The sequence below is a fragment of the Coloeus monedula genome (assembly GCF_965178545.1).
Source record: "Coloeus monedula genome assembly, chromosome: 5".
Lineage (NCBI taxonomy): Eukaryota > Metazoa > Chordata > Aves > Passeriformes > Corvidae > Coloeus > Coloeus monedula.
In genome coordinates, this window is record NC_138785.1 from 52,229,407 (window position 1) to 52,254,508 (window position 25,102).

The following is a 25,102-nucleotide window of genomic DNA, read 5'->3' on the forward strand; positions in this document are numbered from 1 at the left end:
ATAGCAATGGCTCTATCCAGTCTTCTTGTGATGTAAAGAATAGTAAAATGCAAACTGAAGACACTTGACAGATTGGCAACACATCTGTTATCTTCTAAGAATTCAGCAGCAATGATAATATGAACAGCTCATCCTCAGTTCATTGCACTTAGTATATCACAGATTGCCAGACCAAGAACTTTAGATTGCAAAGACCAAATACATAGTCTGTTAAAGTCTGAAAGATCCTCTATTGTATAACATTATCTTCCACCTAGCCCCATGCAAATGTATATAAATAAAACTATAAAATCCCCATAACTGACTCAGTGGTTCTGACTAATTTTTATAATGAGGGTCTGACTCATTTTTTAAAAATCTTCTTGGCCAAATGAGAACAAAATTCCTTCACAAAGATAATTGATTTACTGTTTAGCAGGTATAGGAAAGTGGCTATTAGGGCATTCTTGAAGCACAACTACCACAAACATATAAAATAGTTTCTTTTTTTTTTTCTTATTTTCATTGTGGTACATGAATTTTATCTTCAGCATATTTGAATGAATCATCCTCATCTATGTCCATATAAGAACAGAATGTGGCTTTCTGCAAGTTAATGTAGTGAGAAGTAAAAAGGAAAGTCACGATAAGAAAAGGAAATGAATAGATGTTATTTTGCATAATGTCTGCACTAAGTTAAAAGCTAAACCAGGAAGGAAGTTACCACCACTATGCTAGGTGGAAGTGCTTCAGTGACATGTGCTTGCTTTTGAGAAAACCAATAGTCTTCAGATTAGCACTAGGAATAATTACCGTGTTTATTTTGTGTTTGCCTGAATTTTTCAAAATCCATGAAGGTGAGTGATCAGCTTTTAAAATAACATTTTATTCATTCTGGAGTCTGCAATTGAAAAGTTGGCACTGGCAACCAGTGCTTTCCTAAAAGCAGTGGTTAGGATGCTGCACTCATTTGGACTTTGCAAAGGATATAGACTCTTTTTGCTAGACTTTTAACCAACAGAGTTAACTATATGTGGTAATCTCAAAGCAGTTTTTCATTCATTTATGTACACTGCAAAATATTTGGTAACTATTTCCATGCAACTGTATTTTTACTGCCTTCATCATGAAGAAAGTAGTTAAAGTGCTTATGTTCTTTTATAGCAGGTGCTCATGTCTTCAAAAATACATTTTTAGAAGTTTCTTTACTTAAATGTTGTAAAACACTATTTGGTGATGAGATGCTGTCTGTGAAAGAGATGTGCAGTGGTAACCTGACGAAAAGTGGAGCAGAACAGATGTAACTGAGTAAAGAAAATCTTGTAGCATAAATACCAAATACTTCTTTGTAATCCTAAAGGCTGAAACTGGATTTAGGATAAATGCAAAGTATGTAAGTGTGCAAGTTATTAATTCAGTGCTTTTTTAAAAGGCCATGAGTAAATTAATTTTAAAATAGTTTCATCACATCCATTCCTAAGAAAGCTTTTGAATAAATAAATATTATAAGAAAAACCATCCCTTTGACAAAGAGTATATTCTTAGGCATCATAACAGAATTTCTTTATGAAGCACATAATTTTCTGAAAAAATTTAGTATCAAAAGATCTGGTTTGGGTTACTTATACATTTTTTTTATTAACCATAAAGAATGGACATATCAGTAATTAGAACATAATGTAGAGATTTTTATAGTTTATAAATGAACAAACTTGGTAAGCTGTCATAAGTTTTGAATATCATAACATTGATAATTCAGTTTAAGATGTTGGAATAATTAATGTTTTACCTCCATGAAGAAGTAAACAAAGTATTTGTAGCACAGATTATGCAAATAAACAATTACATGACTATTACCAGAAGAAAACATTAACCTTAGTGTCAAACATCAAAGAATAATTACATTTTTCCATTATAATTTTTCTAGATTGCTCTTATTTGCCATGCTTTAGGCTGCAATAGTGTGATCACTGCAATTCTGTCTTAATCGCAGCATGTCTAAAATAAGATTGTGAAGTATATGAGCAGAATAGAATTATAGTTGGAGCAGCACAGATTTATATTTGGAAGATTAGAATTATTGATGCATTTTGGATGTTTTAGAAACTAAATGACTATGTAACAGTCTGTGTAATGATGTCTGAATTACATTAGAAAGCAAATACGTTGAACAATTTATTCAAAATCTCTCAGGATTTTGGGTCTCTGGTTCATCAAAAACCCTCTGTTGAAAACTGGTTTTATTTCAGATTTTGTGACAAACCTAAAATGTACAGAATTTTTTGTAGATGTTTCAAATCACTGGTTACAGTATGAGGCTTCAGCAGACAGAGTTGTTGGAAATCTTTGAGATGTGAAATATAATCACTGGCTCTTCCCCTGTGAGCAGTTCCTAAATGAATGGCAGAAAGCTCCTCATTCCTGGATGTCTTATCCCAGGGGAAATTCCAGCATTTACTTTCATTCTGGAGAGGGAATAAAAATGGAAATTTCTCATTAAACAGAAATTTAGGGGGAAATCAATTTGCAAAAAACTAGCCTTTAAAATTTTTTTCAAAAGAATACAGTTCAGCATTACCAGAAGTGAAAGGTTTCCTTTATATTTCTAAAGCAACCCCCTTGTTCGGTTACGAGCCATTGAACCTTTAAATTACACTGATTTAGAGTAGGAGGTTGTCCTTTTGGAGTCTGATGCTTTCAATCCCAGTCCTATCCCTTGGGTCCTGCTACTTGATGGAGTGTATCTCCTTTAATCTATCATTTGTGTATTCCCCAACTTGTACTATCAGTCTTGTATCTCTATAATATTATGTGGTGACTACAGCTTCCTTAAGGAAGTGATAAAAACTGCAACTGTATACACTGCTGCTCTGATTCAAAACAGAATCCCGCAGATCAAATCCAAAAGAGTCAAGCCCATGCAAAGTGAAATATTTGTGATTTTCTTAGTGGGAAGCAAGTTTTTTACAAAATTTGATCTTCCCTGTGAATAATTTCATTTTAATGGATTTTATATGGAAGAACCACCCTGTAAATAGAGGTTTAATAGAAGAATTTAATAATCACAGAACTTGTTAACATTAAGCATGTGGTTGCAGGTCTTTGAATATAAAAGTTTCCTAGGGTTACTTTGCACAGTTTCATCTCAGAATCTTCTTTACTATTCAGGCTGCCTGTGTTAAAAACCTTTCCACATTTCTAGAGTGATGTTTACGTTTGGAAGGGTGCTTCTCAGTCCTGAAGTAAGGAGCAAGCCTCTTATGGGTATGGCATGGCTCTCTGTCTACCATGCAATCCACTGGGAAAGTGTAGTGTTGTTGCAGCCCTTCTTCAAGTGTTCAACAATCTATATTCCTCCTTAGAAAGGCCACAGTCCTGTGACGTGGAAAAAAAGAAAGATCTTGTTTATGCTAGATTGTAATTTGATTTGCTTTCTCAGTAGAGATCTTCCAAGAGGATGGTAAGAACCACCCCTACCTCGACAACATTCACACCTTTTTCACTCAGATAACATGCCTTTTACGCACCTACAACATGGCTCACAGACAGCTCTGGAGCTGTTCAGACATTTGTGAAGTTCAGAATGGACTTCACAGTGCTGAACATAGATGGCTGTCACAGTCCAGTCATCGGATGCCCAAGTCCACGTACAGATTCCTTGGTGAAAAGGATATGTTAGGGAATTATGATTAGTTGCTCTTGAAAGCTGTAGCAGTGGTTTTAGCCTGGTTGCCCAGATGCCCTGGCTTGCCATGAGAGCAGAGTAAGCATCCAATTTTTGCTCCTGGCTCATCTCCACAGACAAGTGCCTCTTTCAGGTGGAAGAATTTGATCTCAGAAGCCTGCTCCATGACCTGCTGTGTGGGCCAGATTGTAAGCATTTTGAGGAAAATACTTTTTCTTGACTCAGGGAAAGATCAAGGCCTAAATTTTGTCTGATATTTTTTCTTTTTGTATCAAAATGAACTTTTTCTCACCTGTGTGTTTTACATTTCAATTTATTATGTTTTTTAAGGAGTTTATGACTCTCTGATGTAGTGTTAGTAAAGGGAAGATAACTGACTTTGGCACTGGAGTTTGGATTTTATTTCTGTATCCTGTCAGGAATCCCTGACTGAACTGTTTCTGAGGTCAGCCTGCTGCTCTGTGAGCACAGGTGGTCTGTTGAAGTGGTCAGATGGCAGCTGAGCACCGGAGCAACTAAAGGCTGTGTTTTGCTCTCTATACGTAAGGATTTATGAACACATTGCTCCAGTTGCTCATAATGGGAGTTAGATACGAAATTTTCCCTTTATAGAGATGCAAGGGTACTACTAGAATTGGAAACACAGCCACAACACTATAGGTTAGTGCTGCATCAACTCTGGGAAGTGGTTATTCGTAAAGACATATTTAATGTTGGGGTCACACAAATTTTTTATTCTTTATTTTTTTTATGCTGAAAAAGTAGTTCAAAGTTAACACAAGTGAAAATTTGCATGATAAAGCCCTACTATAATGTGGAAGACAGAATCACACTCATTTATATCTCTGTGGTTTTTGCTGCTCTCCAGAACTGCGTTCATGTACTCTAGCTACAGTACTTTGATACTGAAGTTTGGCTATGAATAGCAAACCCAATGGTCATAATTAAAATCCATGTTTGTTGACTGAATATAAGAGAATTTGAGGGGTGTGGCTGGAGGATTCAGCAGCATTTCTGTGTATTTTCACTCTGTGGTTTCAATGTAATTTATAAAGAAAGCTTTCATTTTGGTTATAGCTACTTTACAATATAAGTGCACTAGAGTGTTGCAACTGCACAGTTCCAGGGCTACGCTCCCTCTCTAAACATGCTCTCTCTTCTTTTGAAGAAGTACAAATGTGCTTTCTCTTCTTTGGTCAAACTGGAGCAGCTTTGAAACAGGAGTGTGACTAGATACCATCATAAATTCCAGTTACTATTACAAGAGTTTTAACATAATTCAGCAAATAAAATCCAGCATCTAGACTGCTTTCTCTTACATATGATGCATTCAACATCCTGTCATAACCCTCAAGAAAAAAAAAGTGCATTTCATCGTAAGATGGTTGGGATATCCACTACATAATGCTTCTATGCACATACTTGTCCATGACTATCTGGCTAATACAGTACTCTTTCTTTTACAGTTAACAGTGTAATTGTGTTGTGCATGGATACCTGTTCGTCCAATAACACCACATTTCCACTTTGTACTTTTAACAATTCTTACAAAAGATCAGTGCAACAAAGAAGAGAAAACCAGACTATTTTGCTGAAGGTCATTGTAAATAATTCCAATTTCCAAAATATTCCATATATTTGTCAGTCATCCTGGAGGGAACAACAGTCCCATCCTAAACAGACAGAGTGTGAATCCAAGAGGGATGTGAACATTGATCATCAAGGATCAGGGTCAGTAGCTAAAAAAAGTAAGTAGGATAAGACAAGTACTTAATTTTGAAGCAGCTAATTACAAAATAAAAGACAAGTTTTTTATTTGGTATTTTAAAAAATTTGTATGCTTCTGGTTCTCTATGGTCTTTGCAAGTCTGTGAATAATAGCTTTTCTTTGAATGGCTAGAAAATACAGATTTTTGTGCCAGATTCTCAGTGGCATTCATTCCTGGCTGTCAGTGAAACACGTCAGTAGCAAGTACTTTCTAAAGTACTTAATTTATTTCTAAGGAGTTGTACTTTCTGACAGTTTTTCAAGCTGAATTTGCTTTTAAATGTCATTTTGGAACTCTACATGTAGATTACTGGTATTACGGAGATAGGTTGTGAGCAAGTATCTGGAGAACTAATTTGCTTTTAAATGTCATTTTAGAACTCTACATGTAGATTACTGGTATTATGGCGGTAGGTTGTGAGCAAGTATCTGAAGAACTAATCCAGTAGGTAACTATTCCAATGGCAACTATGTAAGAAATAACCATTTTTGTGTTTGTAGTCTACATTATTCACAACTGTGTAGTACCAGAAATGGCCTTACATGTTTTATAGAAGGCAGCACTGACTAAGGAATGGCACAGCAATACAGAGCAGAGGTAGCAACACCCACATCTTTTCAGAGCAGTAGCAGCACATCTCTTCTGTGCCATATACACTTGCAAATATCTGGAAATCTTTGAGGAAGAAGTAACGTTGTCAGCAACAGGGGCAATAGGCCAAGTCCTGAATATAAGAAATTCAGTTATTTTCCATCTGAGTATTTTTCTTGTTACAAAATAGCTGTCTTAACAAGTATGAAAAATAAAAAGTTATATGTGGACAACCTCTAATCTCAGTTATGCCTGTACAACTCTAACACTTTTGACAATGTCTCACCTGCTTTTTGTAAACATAGCACGAATCTCACAGCTCGTGTGGTTTGAAGTGAAGCAAGGACCTCCTGCAACTGATAGCAGATAGACAATGTGACACTTCAAATCTCTGTCATCATATGGCTTTTACTTGGGTTCTATCTTTTTTCATAGCCTAATTTTTGCCTGTTGCCTTTGACAACTCACAACAAAAACAACAACAACAAAAAAGTGATAGTAAAGCAAAAAGGGGCTATCATTTGCAGGGGAAAATGTATCTTGTACATCCTTGTTCTTAGGATCTGTTCAAAATAACTTTACACAGTATACATTTATCCATCTTTTTTCATAGTCAGTGATGTAGAAACCTGCATGGTTTTGCAAATGAGACAGAGAACTCACTGTTCTCTTTGAGAGTTGTCTCTTGGTCTACCACTTGTATAACAGTTTTTTTTAAATTTTTCTTTCCAAAAGCAAAAGGCTCACTTGAAGTGAAAACAGAAGATGTTACTTATTTTTATAAATATTTTAATTTCACTACGGTTTCCAAGAAAGAAGTGGAGCATAATACTAACTACCTGATGGAAATCCACATCAACAATTCCATAGTTGGAGGAGGAAATTCAGCCGAAGAACAGCTAAATCATTCTTGTCTAGTGGCAATGATGGAAGACCAAAATGACTGTATGAATATTTCACTGCAACTGAAGTCTTATATGGAATGTAAGTTACAAAGCTGAGTCAGAATGGAAATCAAATCTTGCAAAAAATCTCCAGTAGGCAGTTCTCTGCTTTCAGCAACCATCTGAAAATATTTAAATATTTCACAAGAAGATAATACAATTTTGAAAATCCCTTAGTAAAAAACAATCTTTAGTAGAAAACTGATGATTTTTATACTGATTTAAAGCATATTTAGCTGTGGCTTTTTTTTCCCCCCCTAGAAGAAATACAGCAAAGGAAATATCTGTACACTGTTTTTTGCTTAGCAGCAACAGACTCACAAATTGCATGTGACAAAACCTGGAAATATAATTTTCCCTTTCCAATAATGGAATAACCCTGTTGTCTTGGAGGTAAATTTTAAAATGCCTGTTAACTGCAGTGGTAGAAGAACCAGGAGATAGGTTTGACCATTCTTAATGTTGTACTGCAATATCCTACTATATAGCCTTACTATGGTATGCTAAAAAGCTAAATCTTCCACTGAACTAAGCTTAGTTTTCCCAGAGGACAAAGGTCAGCTTTTTGTGTTTCTCTTTGTGCTGCAGGAGGTTTTGTCTGATTGCCTGACCATGGTCAGGGCTTCCATTCTGTCTATATTCAACACTTGTCATTTGGAAATTGCTGAATTATTACATTCATTTGGTTTTGCACAGCACATGCATTTTATGCTGTACCTTTGCTGGAAAAAAAAAAGGGTTTTTAGAGTTGGCTTAATCTATGTTAAACAAGTCCAGGGAAAATCCTAGAGAAGAAAGCGCAGCTTAGGATTGTTTGGGTTTTTTTGCTTTGTTTTCTTTGTTTTTTTTTTTTTAAGTAAGTGTGTCTAGCCATGAGAGGAGCATAATTTGTACCGTACCCTGCTAACTTGTGTCAATACTAGGTGCTAACCACGCTTTGCTAATACTGATTTACCCGGGTAGTAGTTACCTCATATTTGCAACAAAAATCAACAACATGCCTTTTTTTTCTCTTTACTTCAAAACATAGCTAAAGAGGTGCTCAGGGCTGATACTCAAGTCATTACAAGCTGCTACAAGATGGGGTAGAGTGCTCTGTTTAAAAGGAGCCTAGATTACTGTATAAAAGATATTTTTAGTTCTAAATTAGGAGGGAAGAGCCATGGGGTTGTTGGCATTTGCCTCATGAGTTCTCGATGGAGAAGATACAAGGGAAGTCAGAGTAGATTTAATTATACTGTCCTAAGTCAAGGAAAGGGAAACAGTGGTTTGGCTACAGTCTGTAATTTGGATTTTTATGAGTCATAGTAATATAGCTGTTTTTTAAAACAGTTACTTGACAGTGCAAAAGTGTGCATTAACATGCAGCTGCCAAAGAAGTTTGAAGGGCCATTCAAACATCCAGAGAGGAAAGTTCTCCTCATCCTTTCTTTGTCATATATAGTCCTGATTTGTACTAGTTACTGAACTAATTCCCTGTGGAATATGGGTGCATTTCTGCAGCAGCTGCTGTCTGAAAGAGTAGCCTACCTCCTGCATCCAGTCCCATCTGATTCTCCCTCAAGGCAACTTTCATTAAAGGAATTCCCCAGAGGGCTCCTGTTGGGGGAATTTCCTCACTTTTTTATAAGAAAATTTCTATATGTAGAATCTTGCCTTCTCTCATATATGGAGATGAACCAAGAGGTTAAGAATGCCAGTACAGGCCAATGTTGGACCATGGACCAATTCCTTCCATGCTCTATCCAGACAGAGGGCACATGTATTACCCTTGTTCTACCTGAAATATAAATGTTGATCTTTGAAGCATTTTCACTGGCTGAGTTGAAAAGTTTGCATTCATTTAGTCATCTGTATCTATTTCAGCTGTGGGGAGATACATACAGGTGAAAATTAAGCTAAATTCTAGACAGGAAACCTAATATCAAAAAAGAGAGAAGGCTGAAAGAAAAAGGCAAAATCTCTTTTTTCTTGTTGTTTTGTTTTGTTTTGTTTTTATCTGTGGGGATAGGCATAATCCAAAAAGCTACCAAGGTGGAATGTTCTGCTTTTCTCTGCCAGTGATTTGATGCTTAATTTTCTCTCTTGTACATTTTATGGACAGATCCAATGTGTACGACGAAGATCATTTGGCTCACTATGATTTCAGTAGTTTTTGTATTTACTATTTCAATTGTCATCTACAAAATAGTTCAAGAAAGTAAACAAAACTGTAAGTAACGAAATGTTCATCTGCATTGATTTAAATTTCTATGCAAGTAAAAGTATATTAATTTATAATAGCAAAAGTGTTGATTATTACTGTAGCTCAGACATTGATATTTTGATTGTCAAATGGTAAAAGCTTCTTAGAGACTGACTGAAGTACTCAGATGATTGATAGTATCACCTCTCACCTCTTTGGTGGATGCAAAAATTGTGGATGCAAATCCAAGCTTGTTGATGGCAAATTAAATGCGGATTTTTTGATAGATGCTTGGTGGCTCAGTGATATGAACTTCTGGTTTCACACTGATTTCAGTAGATGAAACAACTACTGTTAAACTTTGTGGAAGGTTTTAAGCAGAAATGCCAATGACCAGTATAAGTGAATTGAAATACCCTTTCCTCCCTTAAGATGCTTTATTTAGGTGACAGTCACGAAAAATTACAGGATAGATGTGAGGAGATATACACTCATCTGTCTGTCCTAAAAACTGGCTATTCAAATTAATTGGTGGTGTAATCCCATGCAGGGCAACCAGGGTGTGCCTTTGTAAGCCCAGAGCTGAATTAAGCTCAGATAACATTTCATCGCTTTGCTATTATTTCAGCAAAGAAAACATTGGTGTGATTTCTGAACCATCACTATTGACTATTCCAAGTGATTAGAAATTTGCTATGAGAGAACTTGCCATTAGTTCCCAGACTGAAACAATTGTTTCTACAATATTCCTTCAGCCAAGGCAGACTCTTCCTATGCAATTCTCTTGGGATACAGGCTGAAATCAGTTTTACAGTATTTTTTCTAGCAATATACAATGAACAAAACAAGAATAAAATTGTAGGAGTACCCTGAGCTTGAGACCTTTGAGCAATCAAGGTAAATTCTTCTGCACAAAAACAGCGCAGAAGATTGACCGCTTGTCAGCTGCTGGTCCTTGTTTCTCTTCCCCAGTCAGAGGCAGGTGGTACTGGGAGCATACTCCCTTTCATCACTGTGAAAAGAGTATTACTTAAGCTGTTACCTGAGGGAATAGCTCTTAGGTGCTTTTCACAGCAGATTCCAGAGACTTTCTGCGTGTGTCAGCCCTGAGAGGGCAGAACGCCTCCAGACAGCCAGCATTTACTTGCTATTCCCAGGCAGGTGTCCATTCCCACTGTAGGTCAGAGGTGGTGAAAGGAGACCCTGGGCACAGGGGTTATAGAATGAATAGTAAACCAAATCCATTCCCCTGATCATCCTTGCTGTATGCACAGGCAGTTTTGTAATGAAAGAGCAATTGGAGTCTAGCTTTAATCATAACTGAACAGAAGGAAGAAGAGTACCCATACCCAAAATGTTCCTGTGATTTTTTGCATAATGTAAATATGTTATGCCTTTATTTTTAAAGAATAAGCAAAATAGTTGCTTGAGATGTCAAGTTTGTACCCCTCCGCCCCAAAGAAAGAAACTGCTTGTCAGATAATACATGATATTTTGCTTATTGCTAGAACCAAATTCTGAGACCTACTTTATGTATATAAAAACCCCACAAAGTGTAAATTAGAACTTATAAGTGGGCTATTAAGTGTTCTAATCTAAAGGACTTTTATTTGTAATTTGAAAACTACTTATAAATGTCATGTCTGATTTTCTATGCTTTGTCATAGCATCCTATTTTTAAAGCAGAACTGTAATTAGTGAGGATTAATGATTTACTACTTTTATTCTTAAACATCACATTTTTATTAAATTCAGGGTTTTCAGAATCATCGTGAACACAAGCAGGGAGGAAAAGATGCCCTTTTGAGGCTTCTAATTACTTATTTGCTTTGAGGATACATTTTCTGTTAATTGAGGAAAAGTGGGTTTATGAGTTAAATTTATAATATATAACATCATAACCAACATCATTATGTTATTCATAAAAAGGCAAGCACATAAAAAAGAAAATTTAAGGTTTGTATGTATATATTAAGATGCCGCCTTTCATTGCAAGTCTAGGCACTCTTTTTTTTCAGTGGTGATCAGAGAAGAGAGCAGAACATTACTATGTTCCTAAAACAGCTGTTATGAATTTTTCCAGCCATAATTCAATTAGTAGTTTTTCTCTTAATTTCTGAGCACCACTGAAAGCTGTCAAGAAATGTGGAATTATTAATTTCCTCTTGAGACCTTGCAAGATATTCTGCCAGGTAGACTCTGAGACTCTCCAACTCATTAAGCTATTTTCATGAGTGCCTAAAATAAAATATCCAAATAAACTTGGTGGAGGTTACAATCGATCCATTGCAAAGGCCCTAAACTAGAAATTCATTGTTTTGCCTTTTCCCTTCCAATCTTGTCTCACAAACACTTCCAGAACTTCCATTGACGTTAACTGTTACAGTGTACACTTGGGGCTTCAGCATTTTAGATCTCCACTGGCTATTCGTGAAAAAAATCATGACCTAAATAATTTTAACTGAATGAATTTCTTAGTGTTCTCAAAGGAAAAAGATAAAAATTAATTCTGTTACAGAGAGCTGGAGTGAGCCTGTCACCAGAAGCTGGCTGAGCCCTGGACTGCAGTCACAGCTGAACAGGGCTAACCATAACAGCTGCACAACTGTCTGCAATAAACCCACTGAGAGCACAGTATTTAGAGAGCAGCAGAAGGATGGAAAGACTGAGAGTTTATGAACTGGGTGCTGAGGAACAGCCAGAGGTGCCCTATCCAGCTCTATCTTTTGTCAGTGGTGTGGAGCTTGCTCTCAGGCTGTGCTTTCCAAGATGAACACCCCACACTAGCAAGGAATCTGTCAGCTTCCTAGGATGCCAGTACACTCCATCCTTGATACTCCATTGTCAGCAGTGTGAGTCCAAACCTGTACTGAAACATGTACTTTTTTTGATATCCTTCCAAAATTTGTTCAAGGTACACAGTACCAGATAAAGGCAAGGAATAATTTGAAAGGGATAAACCTGAATGGATTGTCTAGAAAATTCCATTCAGGAAAATACAAATTATCTGGCCCTTGGTTTTCCTCATCACCTTATTCCAACACCTTCCTGATTTTTTTAACACTTTCTAAGGTGTTGAACAGGTGTTAATAATAACAAGCTTTCCTTCTAATCAGGGCTGATGCTAACACCTTTTGTTTAAAGCAGATTATAAACACAGAGTAGCAAGATCAGTTTCTACTATCCTAAGAAGAAAGGGTTCCAGACATGCAAGAAGAACTGTATCTGCTACTAAAATTCATCATTTTCCTGGTAAGTAATATAAAAGTAAAATAAATTTTAATAAATCTTGAGATGTGCAGAGGTCAAAAAAGACATTTTAAGACTCTCTTATCAAGAGATGCTTCAGGTTTGTTTCAAAGCTACCACAAATTTTATCTGGCTTATATTAAGGAAATGCTTTTTTATTATAAAGAAATAATTCTGACAACAGAACTATAAGAAGATTTACATATACCATGTGGGAATTCTTCTGCCAGTCTTCCCAGTGTATTGCATTAATGACAGAATTTTTAAATTTTTGGTCATGTTGTGTGCCAGTTTTGAGGTTTGGCAGCTGAGTGCTTTGTGTGTGTATGAAAAGTATACAGAGATGTACACACGTGTATATATGCTCTATGTGTTTGTGACTCTTGATAAAATTTCCTACCAAAGCATGGAATGAATAGGAATGAGTCCTGTAGCAGGACTCCATAAATGGTTTTGCTGGCATTTCATAGCCTTTTTCTAGGGTGAAATTCCCACAACATGCAATTTTTGAGTTTCAGATAGGTAAAAAATTGTGGTCTTCTGAGAGTGTAGTATGTTTAGCACAGAAAAATTAAATGGTATGGCTCAACTCAAAGTTTGGATTCTAGAAAATTGGATTTGGCAACAACTCTCTGTCTGAGGGGCAATTACCAGCTGTAGCTGTGAGTGTTACTGACATTGCTTAAAGAGTGAAATGCTTTAATAAATGTCATGGATTCTGGTTTTGTGAAGGGAGCTATACCTTTAAAAAAATTAATGTGAACATACAGAATAATAGCTCCAGATGGCAAACTAACCTCCCTTCAAAACAAGAAAAATACAAAACCAGCAAATGAAAAAAATGGTTTTAAATTTAATTAGGCTTAAGTACTTTTCCTTTTGTCTTGTTAGCTCTTTGGGAGTAAGAGGAGACTCAATAATTTATGTCTACAACTCAGTATTTCATGGCATTTCAATTTTACCTAGAAAAGAGTGAATAGCTCCTTGTCTGTCTGAACTCTCCTATGAGTACAATTTAGCTCCTTGCTCTTAAAGCACTGACTACCTCTGAGATACATTTGTGAGCTCGTTATTTTCATTCTGCAGGAAAGGAATTACTTTTCTGACATCTCTTGTCTTGCATAGCTTTACTAATATCGTACCTGTTTTATCACATGTTCACAATGGCATTTTTAATGTATATCCTAGGCATTTTTGATGATGGAGTCTTATGGAAATTCAAATCTAGTTTTACTAGATTTTACTGAAGAGAATAGGAAACCCTTACTGGTCTGTCATTCTCACTTCTAAGTGCCTCCCACGACAATCGATCCATGTAATCCAGAAAGATGCTTAGTTGCATGAACTGCTATAATAGGGTTTGTTTATATAAAATTCTTTGGTTTCACACACTGTAATTTCAGTCAATCCAATCAATTTCACAGTTTATACCAATATAAAGTGGAGTCAAATCCATATGAAGAGTTTATTCTTTCCACAGTTGCTAAGCTTAGGATTTGCTACCATGATAATGGATTATAAATAGCTACAGATGACTTTGTTGACAGCCCTTGACAATATTTTCACTGTAATTAGAGCATAGCTTGCAATCTTTGCAACCATTGAGATCCACTGAAGACAATACAATCACCCTGGAAACACAGTAATGAGTACTTGAGAGAATATGACAGTATATCATATAGATGAAAAGATGTATAGGCACTACTAAAAGGTTATTTGAAGTTAAGAAATTATAAGGGAAGAAAAAGAGGGAAGCCTATACTTTGAGAATGGGAGTGAATTCTTAGGAAGCTCAGTAAATTACTGGCTTAATGTTACTGTGGTGCTACAAAAAGGTAATTTACAGCATGAATGTTAGTTTTGTAAAACTGTTAGTGGCTTTATATCCATGAATCACTGTCATTAAGTCCAGTGACCAGAGGAAAAGGGGGAAAATGTGTAGCACGTTCTCTAGGGAAGGATTAAATTTATGATCTTTCAAATTCACAGTACTGCAAAGGATTAAGCACATATAGTGAGGAGAGGGGAGCTTTATAGCATTCTGGTCATAAATGTTAACTAAACATTGTGAGGCCAAAAAAGAATGCACTAGACTGTGGGTTGTACAAAGCACATTTTCTAGACTTTGGAGCTGGTCCTGCCATTGTATTTATGTATAATAGTCCCTTGAATTGTATGAACTGACAACAAAGAGTTGCCCTTAAATGCATCCACAAGACAAGGGAAAAAAGAGAGGGTACTTTTTTTTTTTGGTGCAAGAAGTAAGTATTCTTTAAGTGGCTGATCTCTATTTTCAGATACAGAGCATTTTCATCAAATAGAACTTGATGGTAATAATGCATAGAAAATAACCCATTGAAGTCACTTCCTTGCTCTACATTTACTACAGAGAATCTTAGTGAGATTCCCACTTAAGAGAATTTTATTGCAAGAATTTCTTTGAAGAGCTTTCTTAAATTGAAGAGGCTTTAGAACAGCTTAATAAATTAATAATGGCAATTAGAAAGCCTGGAATGTATTCCCCACAGAGTTTTAAAAGAATTCATATAGAAACTGCTGAACTGTCATTTGCAGCTTACTGCTTAAAGCAGTCTCAGATGCAGATAAAAGGAAGAAGGTTATACTTACCCTCTTCCTTAGCCCATTTTCCTTAAACCACTTTGGTAACTCTTCCATTACTAGTAACCGACTAAGTGTAGTTATTCTCACATAGCTGCATCCTAAAAAAAGATAAGCCTGGGGACATGGCACAAAATTACTTGTTGGGAGCAGGCCAGTGCGTGTGAACTGTATGCTACATTATATAAAAAAAAAAGAAAAAGGAAGAAGTTGTAGAGGAATCAGATTGCATAAATCAGGACATTTAACACCTGAATCTGCCTAGTAAGGTCTGGAAGATTCATTAATATGGTTAGATGGGTTATACTTAAGTGGGAATTTATATTACTAGAATCCTATCACTAGGAAAAGAAAGACTAAATGGGAATTTATAGAGTAAGAATGACATTCCTTGTTTATTTTTATTCTGTTTTGAAAGTGGCCTAAGATGTGTTGGAAAAAAAGGCGTGCCCTCATTCCTGTGCTAGAACTGGACTATGCAGACAGGGAATCATATTGTTAAAATCATCATGTTATTACTCTACAGTCTTTGTGGGCAGCCTTAGTTCAAGCATAATGCCTTTGATGCCTTAAGAGGCCTCCTAGAAACAGAGACTAGACAGGAGTCAGGGAATAAAAGTAGGTGTTTATTTGAAAGGCCTTCTAAGGTACACCCTGGGGAGCCTGAAGCTATTCTTAAGATGGACCCCAAGATGGACCCCAGGTCACGAGTTCTTCACCCTTTTACAGGTTTGGTTCATTTGCATAGCAGGGTTAATTCTCCAATTAAATCTTCAGTTTTCCCCTCAACTTGCCCCCCCCTTAGCAGCTCTTTGGTTTATACTTTTGGCCTTGGACAGTCTTGGTGTCCTTGGAAAGCAGGGGTGGAGAGGCTTTGTTATGTCTGCCTAGCATGAGAGAGCAGAAATTAACAGGCTACAAGAAACTTCAGAGTCACACACCAAGCAGTACAGAATTTGAAAAATATTAAAGTTAAAACCTAAGGCATCACCTTGATCTACATTGCTCAAGCAGTATACTCATTTTCAGTGATACTCTATTGGCTCATGGAGTCAAAGTTTAGTTCATGACATTTTAGGATACAAATCCAAGATTCCTGGACTCACTTGTCTTGCTCACAGTAACGCAAAGTTAATTCTGGTGGATGTTAATTCTATAACTCTTCCTGAAAGAAGAACATTGCAGGGTCATAGTGACAACCAGGATTCAGAGAGTAAAACCTCAGGCTTCCTGGCCTGCAGTTGTTTCCTGGACTGTTTAGGGTTTGTGACATTCATAGCATTTGATATGAGTGGGCTTGACAGCTGTAATTTGCACAGAAGAAATAACAAGACAAATTTCCTCTCATTTGAATTCCTGTATTGTTTTCTGTGCTATCCTATTAAAATAATAGATCCTTTCCAACAAGAATGGAGGAAATAGGGGAAATTCTACTATCTCTCTGATGTGTTCCTTCAGGTTTGTTGACATGTTGGAAATAGAAGCAAATGCTGGCTCACTAGTGTCAGGGCTGGCATCCCAGTGAGTTCAGACTCACTCCTCCTTGTATTCTGCAATACATTTTCTTTTCAGCAAAGAGAACAGACAAGACACACCTTCTACAGCAGCAAAGCCAAGAAAAGAGAAATTTGTTTAATCTTGGCCAACTGAAACATCACCTGTTTGATTCTGGTCCCTCTCAGTTCCTGACATAGCTGAATAGTTATCTTTGCCTCTGTGACTTTCATGAATAATGCTGGGAAAAGCAAAGCTTCTCATAGTATTCAATATTTAACACAGACTTAAATGTTTCTGAAATGCAACACTTCCAAGAAAATTGTGATGTCGTATTACCACTTTGGGGCTTAAATTTTTTTTTTTCAGATAAAAAGGAGGATAAAATCTGTAGGATGCAGCTAACTTTAGGGAGCTTTTTATAGCCCCTGTATGCTTTCCATAGAGCACTGATGCACAAAGGACTTTTTCTCTGCTGAGTTTGGATGCATACAGAACACTGTTACACAGAGGCACTGAAGGGTATATCAGCATATAGTCCCTTTCTCTCCAGGTTCATCCTGAGGATGAAAAAAGACCCATTGTTATTTTTTTAAAACTACCCCAGTAAAAATAAGACTTTGCTTTTCAGCTGCCAAGATGCAAACTCTACTTTTTACTTGCATTTGTAATGAAAGAAGCCCAAATGATGTAGTCAGTGGAGAATGCACATAGCTAGATATAAGTGGCACAGTTTCTCCTCTTGTTGTCAGCTCAGTAGAAACCCATGTGTAGGTTTACAGAAGTAATGGATAGTCAGGGACAGGAGTTAAAATATTATTTCTGTTCTACAGTAGTTCTTTGAAAAATGCATTGGATAAACAACTCTGCATGTGTTTGCCTGACAATGCTATCTCTGCATTTCCTTATCTGTATTCCACTGAGATACTGTATCAGGATCCGTGTGCTAAAGACATCACCTCACCCCTTTCTGCTTCTGAGGTATGCTGTCTTCTTTGTTGACAGCTGGGTGATACCCAGTAGCTCTCCCTGTGTGTATGACAAGTGAGCTGAGGCCACACCACGTGTGCCTGAGTGGCAATCTGTGCTGCCCTTACATGAAAATGCGTCAGGAAGTTCACACTCTAAATTTCAGTTGTTTCTGCTTAACTGGTCAAAAGTAGGGGTTTGTATATTTTGGGAGACTCTCACATAACCTCAAATTTGCATGCTTTTGGATTTCCACTACAATTTATTCACAAATTTATTTCACACAAATTTATTGGTCTACCTTCAAGCTGCTTCCCAGGTAGACTTAGAATCAACATGTTGTAGTCCTACTGGTATTAAGAGGAAGTTAAACACAAAATGTGGTTAGTACTTTCAGGAGTTCCTGACAAGTATCTGCATCTCTGGGCACTGAAAACCCACTTAAAATTTGTTTGTCTGTCTCTGTTTTGTATTTAGATAGGTCTCAATTATTTTCAAACTTGCATATGCAAGTTCAACAATTTGCAGATATACTTGCTGTTAACAATATGGATAAAAATTATTTTAACTTTCAATAGTGAAAACCAGTAACCAACAGATTCCACGTCCTGCACAGACCACAAAGATACTGCCCGTAATTCCTGAACAAGAGCACTGTCACGGGGACCAGCTGTAGAAGGTAAGTAGACATCTTACAACCCTGATTATTCTGGTTTGCCTCATATATTTAGAATTAATAGTATGCAATATCTGTGCAAAATAAATTACTGCTTCTTCTAGCCAAGTATATGAGACAAAAAGCTGGATAATGTGTTTTGTGAGAGCTAGGTGGCAGAAAAAGAGAATAAATTTTCTTTCTGCTACCAAAAGTAATCTATAATATTATGTGTAGTCTATTAAACCCTGTGTGTCCCTGCAGACCTTGGTGCAAATTCTGACACTTTTTCTGGTGTAAAATATTGTGTCCTAGACTCAGCATTGTGCTGACATTTGTTTCTGACAAGGGCAGAGGAGAAAAGGAATTTGCAAATGATCTCTGAAGAAAATTCCGTCTTTGAAATAAATATCTTGCTTATGAAATTCCCCAAGATAAAAAAATTGATTGCTCTCTTGTACTTACAGCAGTCAGAATGAATGACAAGAAGCTGGTTTCTGTTCAGAACTAAAACTATTCTCCCACTCCTAACTTTCTGCAGCCACTGTGCTGCAGTAATTGTTTCAGGAAGTCCAGATGCAAGGAAACAAATCTGCATAGAAATGTGCAGTAAGTGGTATCTCTTCCTGAAAATACCAGTAATGTCTAGAAACAGAACAGATGCTACTTGAACAAGTAATACAGACTAATATTTCAAGTGCGTAGACAAGGCGATGGCTACTTGCACGTATGGTACTATGGTGTGGTGAATTTTTTAGGTTAAAAGCTTAAGGAGATCGTTCTTTTATATTTCTATTTAAATTGGGTGGAGTTTTATTGGAAACTCAATATCACGTCATGCTATCTTTTTATTGTGTTAAAGAATTGATGTACTGAAGAGCAGTTTGATTTTTGTTCTTCATGTGGAACCATGAAGATGAAATTGTACATTGAGAACAGAGCTAAAGAAAAAAATTTGAACAGCTTTGCAGACAGAAGATGAGGTAATTCCACAATAAATTAATAACTGAGCTAGATAATTTTTTGGTGTTTGAATGAGACTAGCTGGGTTATAGGATAGTATATTATAGTTATTAAAAATACTGACCCCTATTTAAGTGATTGTCATCCATAGACCTTGTGAAGACTTACAAAGATGAGAAGTTGTTGTTACTGTTATTATTTTAAAATGAGGACATCAGGAGACACAAAGAGATAACATCATTTGGGAACTCTGTAACATAACTGAGAGCAGTTCTTAGATCATCTGAGTTCAGCTGTTTGCCATTTGGACTCCATTTCTGACTGAGCAGGTGCTGTCCAGGCCCCACTGGCCCTTCGTTAGGGCAGCTTCTTCCTTTTCTGCAGGGGTTCCTCCCAGCCACTTCAGTACTACACCATTTATTTTTCTGATATCTGTCAGCTGTCTCTCAGGCAAACCTTTATCTTCCCATACCCATGTCTGCCAGGTACCTGCCCACCTTAATTTGATTTTTTACTCTTGGGTTAAAAATAAGACATTTCTAAGATTGTAACAAGATGTGCTGCTAAGCAGGTGCTCTCCTGTATTCAGTGCCTTCACTTACACAGTACTATGGCTGATCATTAGCATGCTTTGTTAATTCTGTTCTTCTTTCCAGGATGTTGCATTCACCTAAAACTCATCTTTTAGAAGCAAGAGGAAAAAGGTCATTGCTCATTCCCATACAAATTTAACTTTTGTGTTGCTAGTGGTGGGGAGTAACTGTTGCGGTGACCTTTTGCTTTTATTACCTTAACTGTTATGACCTAAAGGATAGAAAGAAGAGATGGAACAGCTTTTCAGATTTTTGGTTGTTCTGTGAGATAATATACAAGACCCAGGACATTTTGGGATTAATTAATGCCTTTCCTCAATCTCTGTGTGAGTGACAAAGAAAAAGATTAGGTATCTTGAGAAACCCCAAAAGCCTTGTTCAGTGCTGTGCAGAAGCAGGCTTGCTTTTCCAGATAGTCTTCCTGTCAGAGGGACAGCTGGCAGTGAGGTGAAATCCAGATGTGATATGTGGGAATAATACTGAATACTCTGTAAATTGTAATGGTAAATGACATTGTGTGGAAATATTACTAAAGGATGTGGCTGCAGAGGCAGAAAGTTAGATTTAGATCTTGCCTTTCATCATGTTATGTTTTGAATACATTTCTTAAAGGAATACTGTCTCAGAGCTAAACACTGTGAAAATAATAAAAAGTACTTTCTGCTTTAGTTTTGCTTCACTTCCTGCAAAAACCCCCCTTCTTCTCCCTTCATCTGATAAGGTCAGATCCAGCTCGTTACTGCTTGTGTCTGTGGGTGGCTCAGTTCCAGGAAAGCTTGCTAGCTATGAGTACTCGTGGTTATTGCGGCTAGGGAAGGAGATTGTGATCTGCTTTTTGCATGAATGCTGGGTTTGTCTTTGTGAAGTCTCTAGAATGCTGCTAAAGGGAGCAGCATTCTCAGTGGGGCTTCTCTCAACCGGGAGAAGCTGTGTTACATGTACTGCACATGAAGGCTGAGTACTGAGGCTGAACTAATGCCAAAATGATTGAATTCCCAGAATTGCCAAAGACAGTTCTAGACTACATCAGCTTGATAAAGTGTGGGTTTTTCTCGGAAGGAGGAGGTGGGGTGGATAAGAGAAGTATGTACCAGGGAGCTTCTTGATCATAACCCGTCATCTTTGTATCGCTGACAGCTGCTCCCCTGAAGCCCATGAATTTTAGAGCACTGATACAAGAGCCTCAGATAAGGAAGGGTTCTAGGCAGAGCTAGAAACCTGAGAGAGCTCCACTAGGGATGCTGTTAATGGCTGCCCTTCCCTGCCTCAAACCTGGCTTCTGTCTGGTTTGGTAAGAGTTACCTCAATGCCTGCCCTGAATCAGACAGGCAAAATGAGTTATACTTGTCCTCATCTCCAGCCAGCTGGAGCTGCACTTAGAGAAATCATTAACCACAGCACAGAGTGTTTGATTTCTCTGTCAGGAGACTACCTACACAGCAGCTGTGGTAGGTGTAACAGCAGTTGAAAGGAGGAGGAAAGGTAAAAGTGAGGATCACTCTGATCACGATCATTATTGCTAATGAGCTGGAGAAGGTGTTGACGGCCTCAGCAGTGGCCCTTAACACAACGCATTGAAAGATGAAAGGCTGAAAACCAGTTTTTAGCCACAGTAATGGTCAGGAGAGACCTATTTGCCTATTCTGTGCTTGTTGCTCAAGTCTGCAACAGTGAAATAGACTACTAGTAGATTGAGAGAGATATCAATAATCAATTACACATTGCACTTTTCTTCTGTTTTTCTTTTTATGTCAGAAAAAGACATTTCTTTCTATAAATGTATTTTTAAAGTCCTTTGATTTAAGGCAATACTGTTGATTATAAAATGCAAATATATTGATAAACGTATGACCATACATGTGTTGCCATGTTTATCAATATACTTAGATCCCGTTGTGTGGTGTATCTATCTGTGTGCGCACACAGAAATGCATTGTTATTCACTATCACATTGATAGCTAATTCAGCTAATAAGAAATGCAGCAACTTCTGCACTTGTGCCTTTGCCAAAGGTGATTCTCTTCAGCATAGATCACTTAATGTCTCTGTGTATTTTCACGGTAACTACTACAACTTGAGTACCAAAGGTAAGAATCTTCTGTTTCTGCCATTTTTCATTAAACTACCGTATTAGCAACTGCCCTGGAAAAAAATGAATGAGCCGTGTCCCTCAAGTGTTTTAAGACAGTCGTCTCTTTACCTATGTTGTGGTTTAGGAATGGCATTTTCCAGTTTAGTAGACCCACTAAAACTAGCTGCCCTCCCTTCCAATTGGAAGCGCAAAAGGCAAAGATCATGGTTTGAGATACAAACAATTTAGTGGAAACAGCAATGAGATAAGAAAACAATAACCAAAGGTGTAGACAAGGAAACAATTTACAAGGAAAGCCTGGGACAATACTAACTGGCTTTTCCCCACTGGAAGGAACACCCTTCTCCTTGGAAGCATGAGTCCCTTATCCCCGCTCCTGACAATGATTTGAGGTGGTACGGAATAAGCTGCTAGCCACACCCACACAGCTCCAGGCTCATCCCCTCACAGCTGCTGCGAAATATTAACTCTGTCCTGGCCAGAACCAGGACAACATACGACAGCTGTCAATGTATTTCCTTAGTGCTGTCAGAAGGCTGTAACATTAATTACCCTAATTTTATTTAGATTGGAAACATGAACATTTTATTCAGGGCTAATATTTGCATTCAGAGGCAATGCTGTTCAGGTTAGAGCATGCTAGAATAAGGCTCTGGAGACACAACTTTTCTGTCTCTCCTAATGACACCTCCTTACTAATTTGCAGTGTGGTAAGAAAGAACTGTTTGTCCTCAGCTAAAACAGAGATTGTGCAGTGCTTTTAACAAAGCTCTGCTTGCATCAACTGGTACTTTTAACTTTAAGAACGCTTCTTGCATAAACTATTCTTTTCAGCAGCTGTAAAATGCCATGAGGATTAACACTTCTGAATGTGCTTGATTCAATGGTCATTGCCTAAACAAAGAATAGTGGGGGCAAAGAATAGCTGAAGTAAGAAATGAAACTGGGCAAGTAAGAGCCAAATCACCATACCCATACATAAGATAAAGGTGCTGGAGCATTCAGAAATATGGTTATCTCTGAATGTTGATGGTTATCTCTGAAATCATTTTTGAATAGGGAAGGTTTTGGCTAAACTTCCCCTTGGAGGCTTAAAGAAACCTGCCTCAAGGAGTGACTCTCCCTCAGCGTCCTGCCCTTGTGACAAACCGTCTTTCGCCCGGGTGGGGCCACGTGGAGTCTGGGCAGACTGACTGTGCAGGCCTCTCGCACACCAAAGCTGCACTTCGATCTTATAGTGATTAGGGCAGAATAAAAGCCACGTGTTTATAGCATGAAGAGAAACTTCATGAACCCTTCGTGAACCCTTTCCTGCAGTACCACTGTTCTCTGCCTGTTTAAGGGGAAGCAGCACGGTATTCTCTGAATCAAAGTCAGCATTAATAGATTTCATGAATGACTAGGGTGAGAACTAGTGAGAATTCTGTTTGGAGAAATTAGAGGCAGATACCTGACAGCTCCTGGATGAAATGCTGCCATTTTATGAGGAAAGAAAGAAGAAAAACTCAAGTGTCTTAAAGCCAACTGTTGTGGATGTTTGGTTTTTTTCCTTGAAAGTGCCCAGTGTTATGCTCTGAGCTGATGCTAGACCAAATTCACACAAACTGGTCACTATTACTCAAACATTTTATTTACTGCATCAATCTCTTTGATAATCAATGCCATAAGGACAAGATAAAAGAATCTTTGTATCCTACATCCCATTAATTTTTAAAATAAAACTGGTAGACTTGTCAAAGGCTGCATAAAAGCTAATAAAAGTTCCACATCAGCAACTGCATATGGTTTTTAGTACACTGACTTTTGCCATCTGTCTTTATAAAGAGCTTTGAGATCCGTGAACACATAAGGTGCTTCACATCTCTGTATTTCTTTCTGAGTGACAGTGCAGCTGTACAGTCAAACAAGACAAGTTGGTCTCCAGTGAATATAGAATTTAAGGCATGATCTTATCTTCAGGTGAAGTGGATTATAAAACTGGAACATAAGGTAGATGATAGGTTACTGGAAGGGACAACACATGGTTAGTATGGCTAAAAAGATCAAAACCTCTGTCAAAGAAATTGTAAAATAGAAGAATTTGATGGGTTGCTTTCCACCCCTACAATCTGAGAAATGTGTGGACATGAAACCCTCTTATGAGTACCCTAAGAGTGGCACAAGAGATCAGTAAGTAAGTGTATGAGAAGCTGACTCTTATCCAACAACATTCAGATTATCATCATCATCGTTTTCTAATGAAACACTCCCCTAGGAAATTAGAAATTTGATTGTGCATATTCCAGTCTAACGCCAGGAAATTTCAGTGCAGGCCCACCTAGGGTATTACCTGGGCTTTGGCTCATGCCCCTGCTGCCTTCCTGAAGAGGTCTTTAAATGCCATCATTGCTGAACTTAGCACAAACAGAAAGTGCAACTAAAAATATTCTTTGCCTGTTTTGCTTACATGATTGTGGCTTTACAAAAATGTTTTCATATTTAAAAGAATCTCTCATCTGTCTTCAAGCAAGACACCCACACAAACAACAGAAGATAGAAATTATGCAGAGAAAACAGTGAAACTCATAAGACATGCTAGCAAAGGCATGTAACAAGTGTGCTCAAGAGTGAGAGGAAGATTACAGTTAAGCTGTTTTCATGCAGGTATTTGTGAAGAACAGTAGGTGTGATTTTAAATTGCTGGATCCTTCCAGTTATCCTTTTGACAGTTTTTCTGAAAAGCATAATTTCAGTGCTCTGAAGTGATAGTACTGTGGTTGAAGTTATCATAAAATTTGGTGTGAACCTGCTGAAGGGAGAAGTTCCTACTGGTACTGACCTACTGGCTTTGCCGGTTGGCTGTTTTTGTATGACTTCATTTTTTATACCATAATTCCTGTTGATGACTGTGATTCTATGATTTATGCCCTCATGCAGCTTGAAATTGTTTTCAGAACTGTATGCACTCTATTTTGTATTTATTTTTTAACTATCATGAAAGGTAATTCCCTTTGTTTCTGCTCCCATAAGAGATTCTGGTCTTAATGGTACATTAGAATGACAACTCCTCTCAGCACGGAAGAGCTCACAGAATCAGATTGCTGAGCACATTCCAGGGTACTTTGGCACAATTACTGGGTTCTGCACTAAATGCATGCCAGGATGTGTTTCTCTCCAAAAGAGACACGAAGGGTTTCCAAGGGAAGCACTCCTGTTTGCTGGCAGAACTGGATTGTAAGGGGCACTGTGCAGGCTGTTTAAACCCACCACTCCATTAGCCAGCATCAATTTTTGATGCAGTGTATCCTGCCTACACTTGCCATTTTCTAGCTCACT

General features: G+C 37.5%; 1 protein-coding gene across 1 annotated transcript in view; it reads left to right on the plus strand.

The window, feature by feature from the left end:
* Positions 1 to 736: 736 nt before the first annotated feature.
* TMEM156 (transmembrane protein 156) overlaps positions 737 to 25,102 on the plus strand; it is a gene marked incomplete at both ends in the record, with an annotated part of 41,949 nt that continues 17,583 nt past the window's right edge. Inside the window, 7 exon segments of the mRNA XM_082282396.1 lie at positions 737 to 836; positions 5,131 to 5,412; positions 6,733 to 7,008; positions 9,073 to 9,180; positions 12,301 to 12,405; positions 18,063 to 18,146; positions 18,149 to 18,163. Of these exon segments, the coding sequence (XP_082138522.1) occupies positions 737 to 836; positions 5,131 to 5,412; positions 6,733 to 7,008; positions 9,073 to 9,180; positions 12,301 to 12,405; positions 18,063 to 18,146; positions 18,149 to 18,163 (970 nt within the window).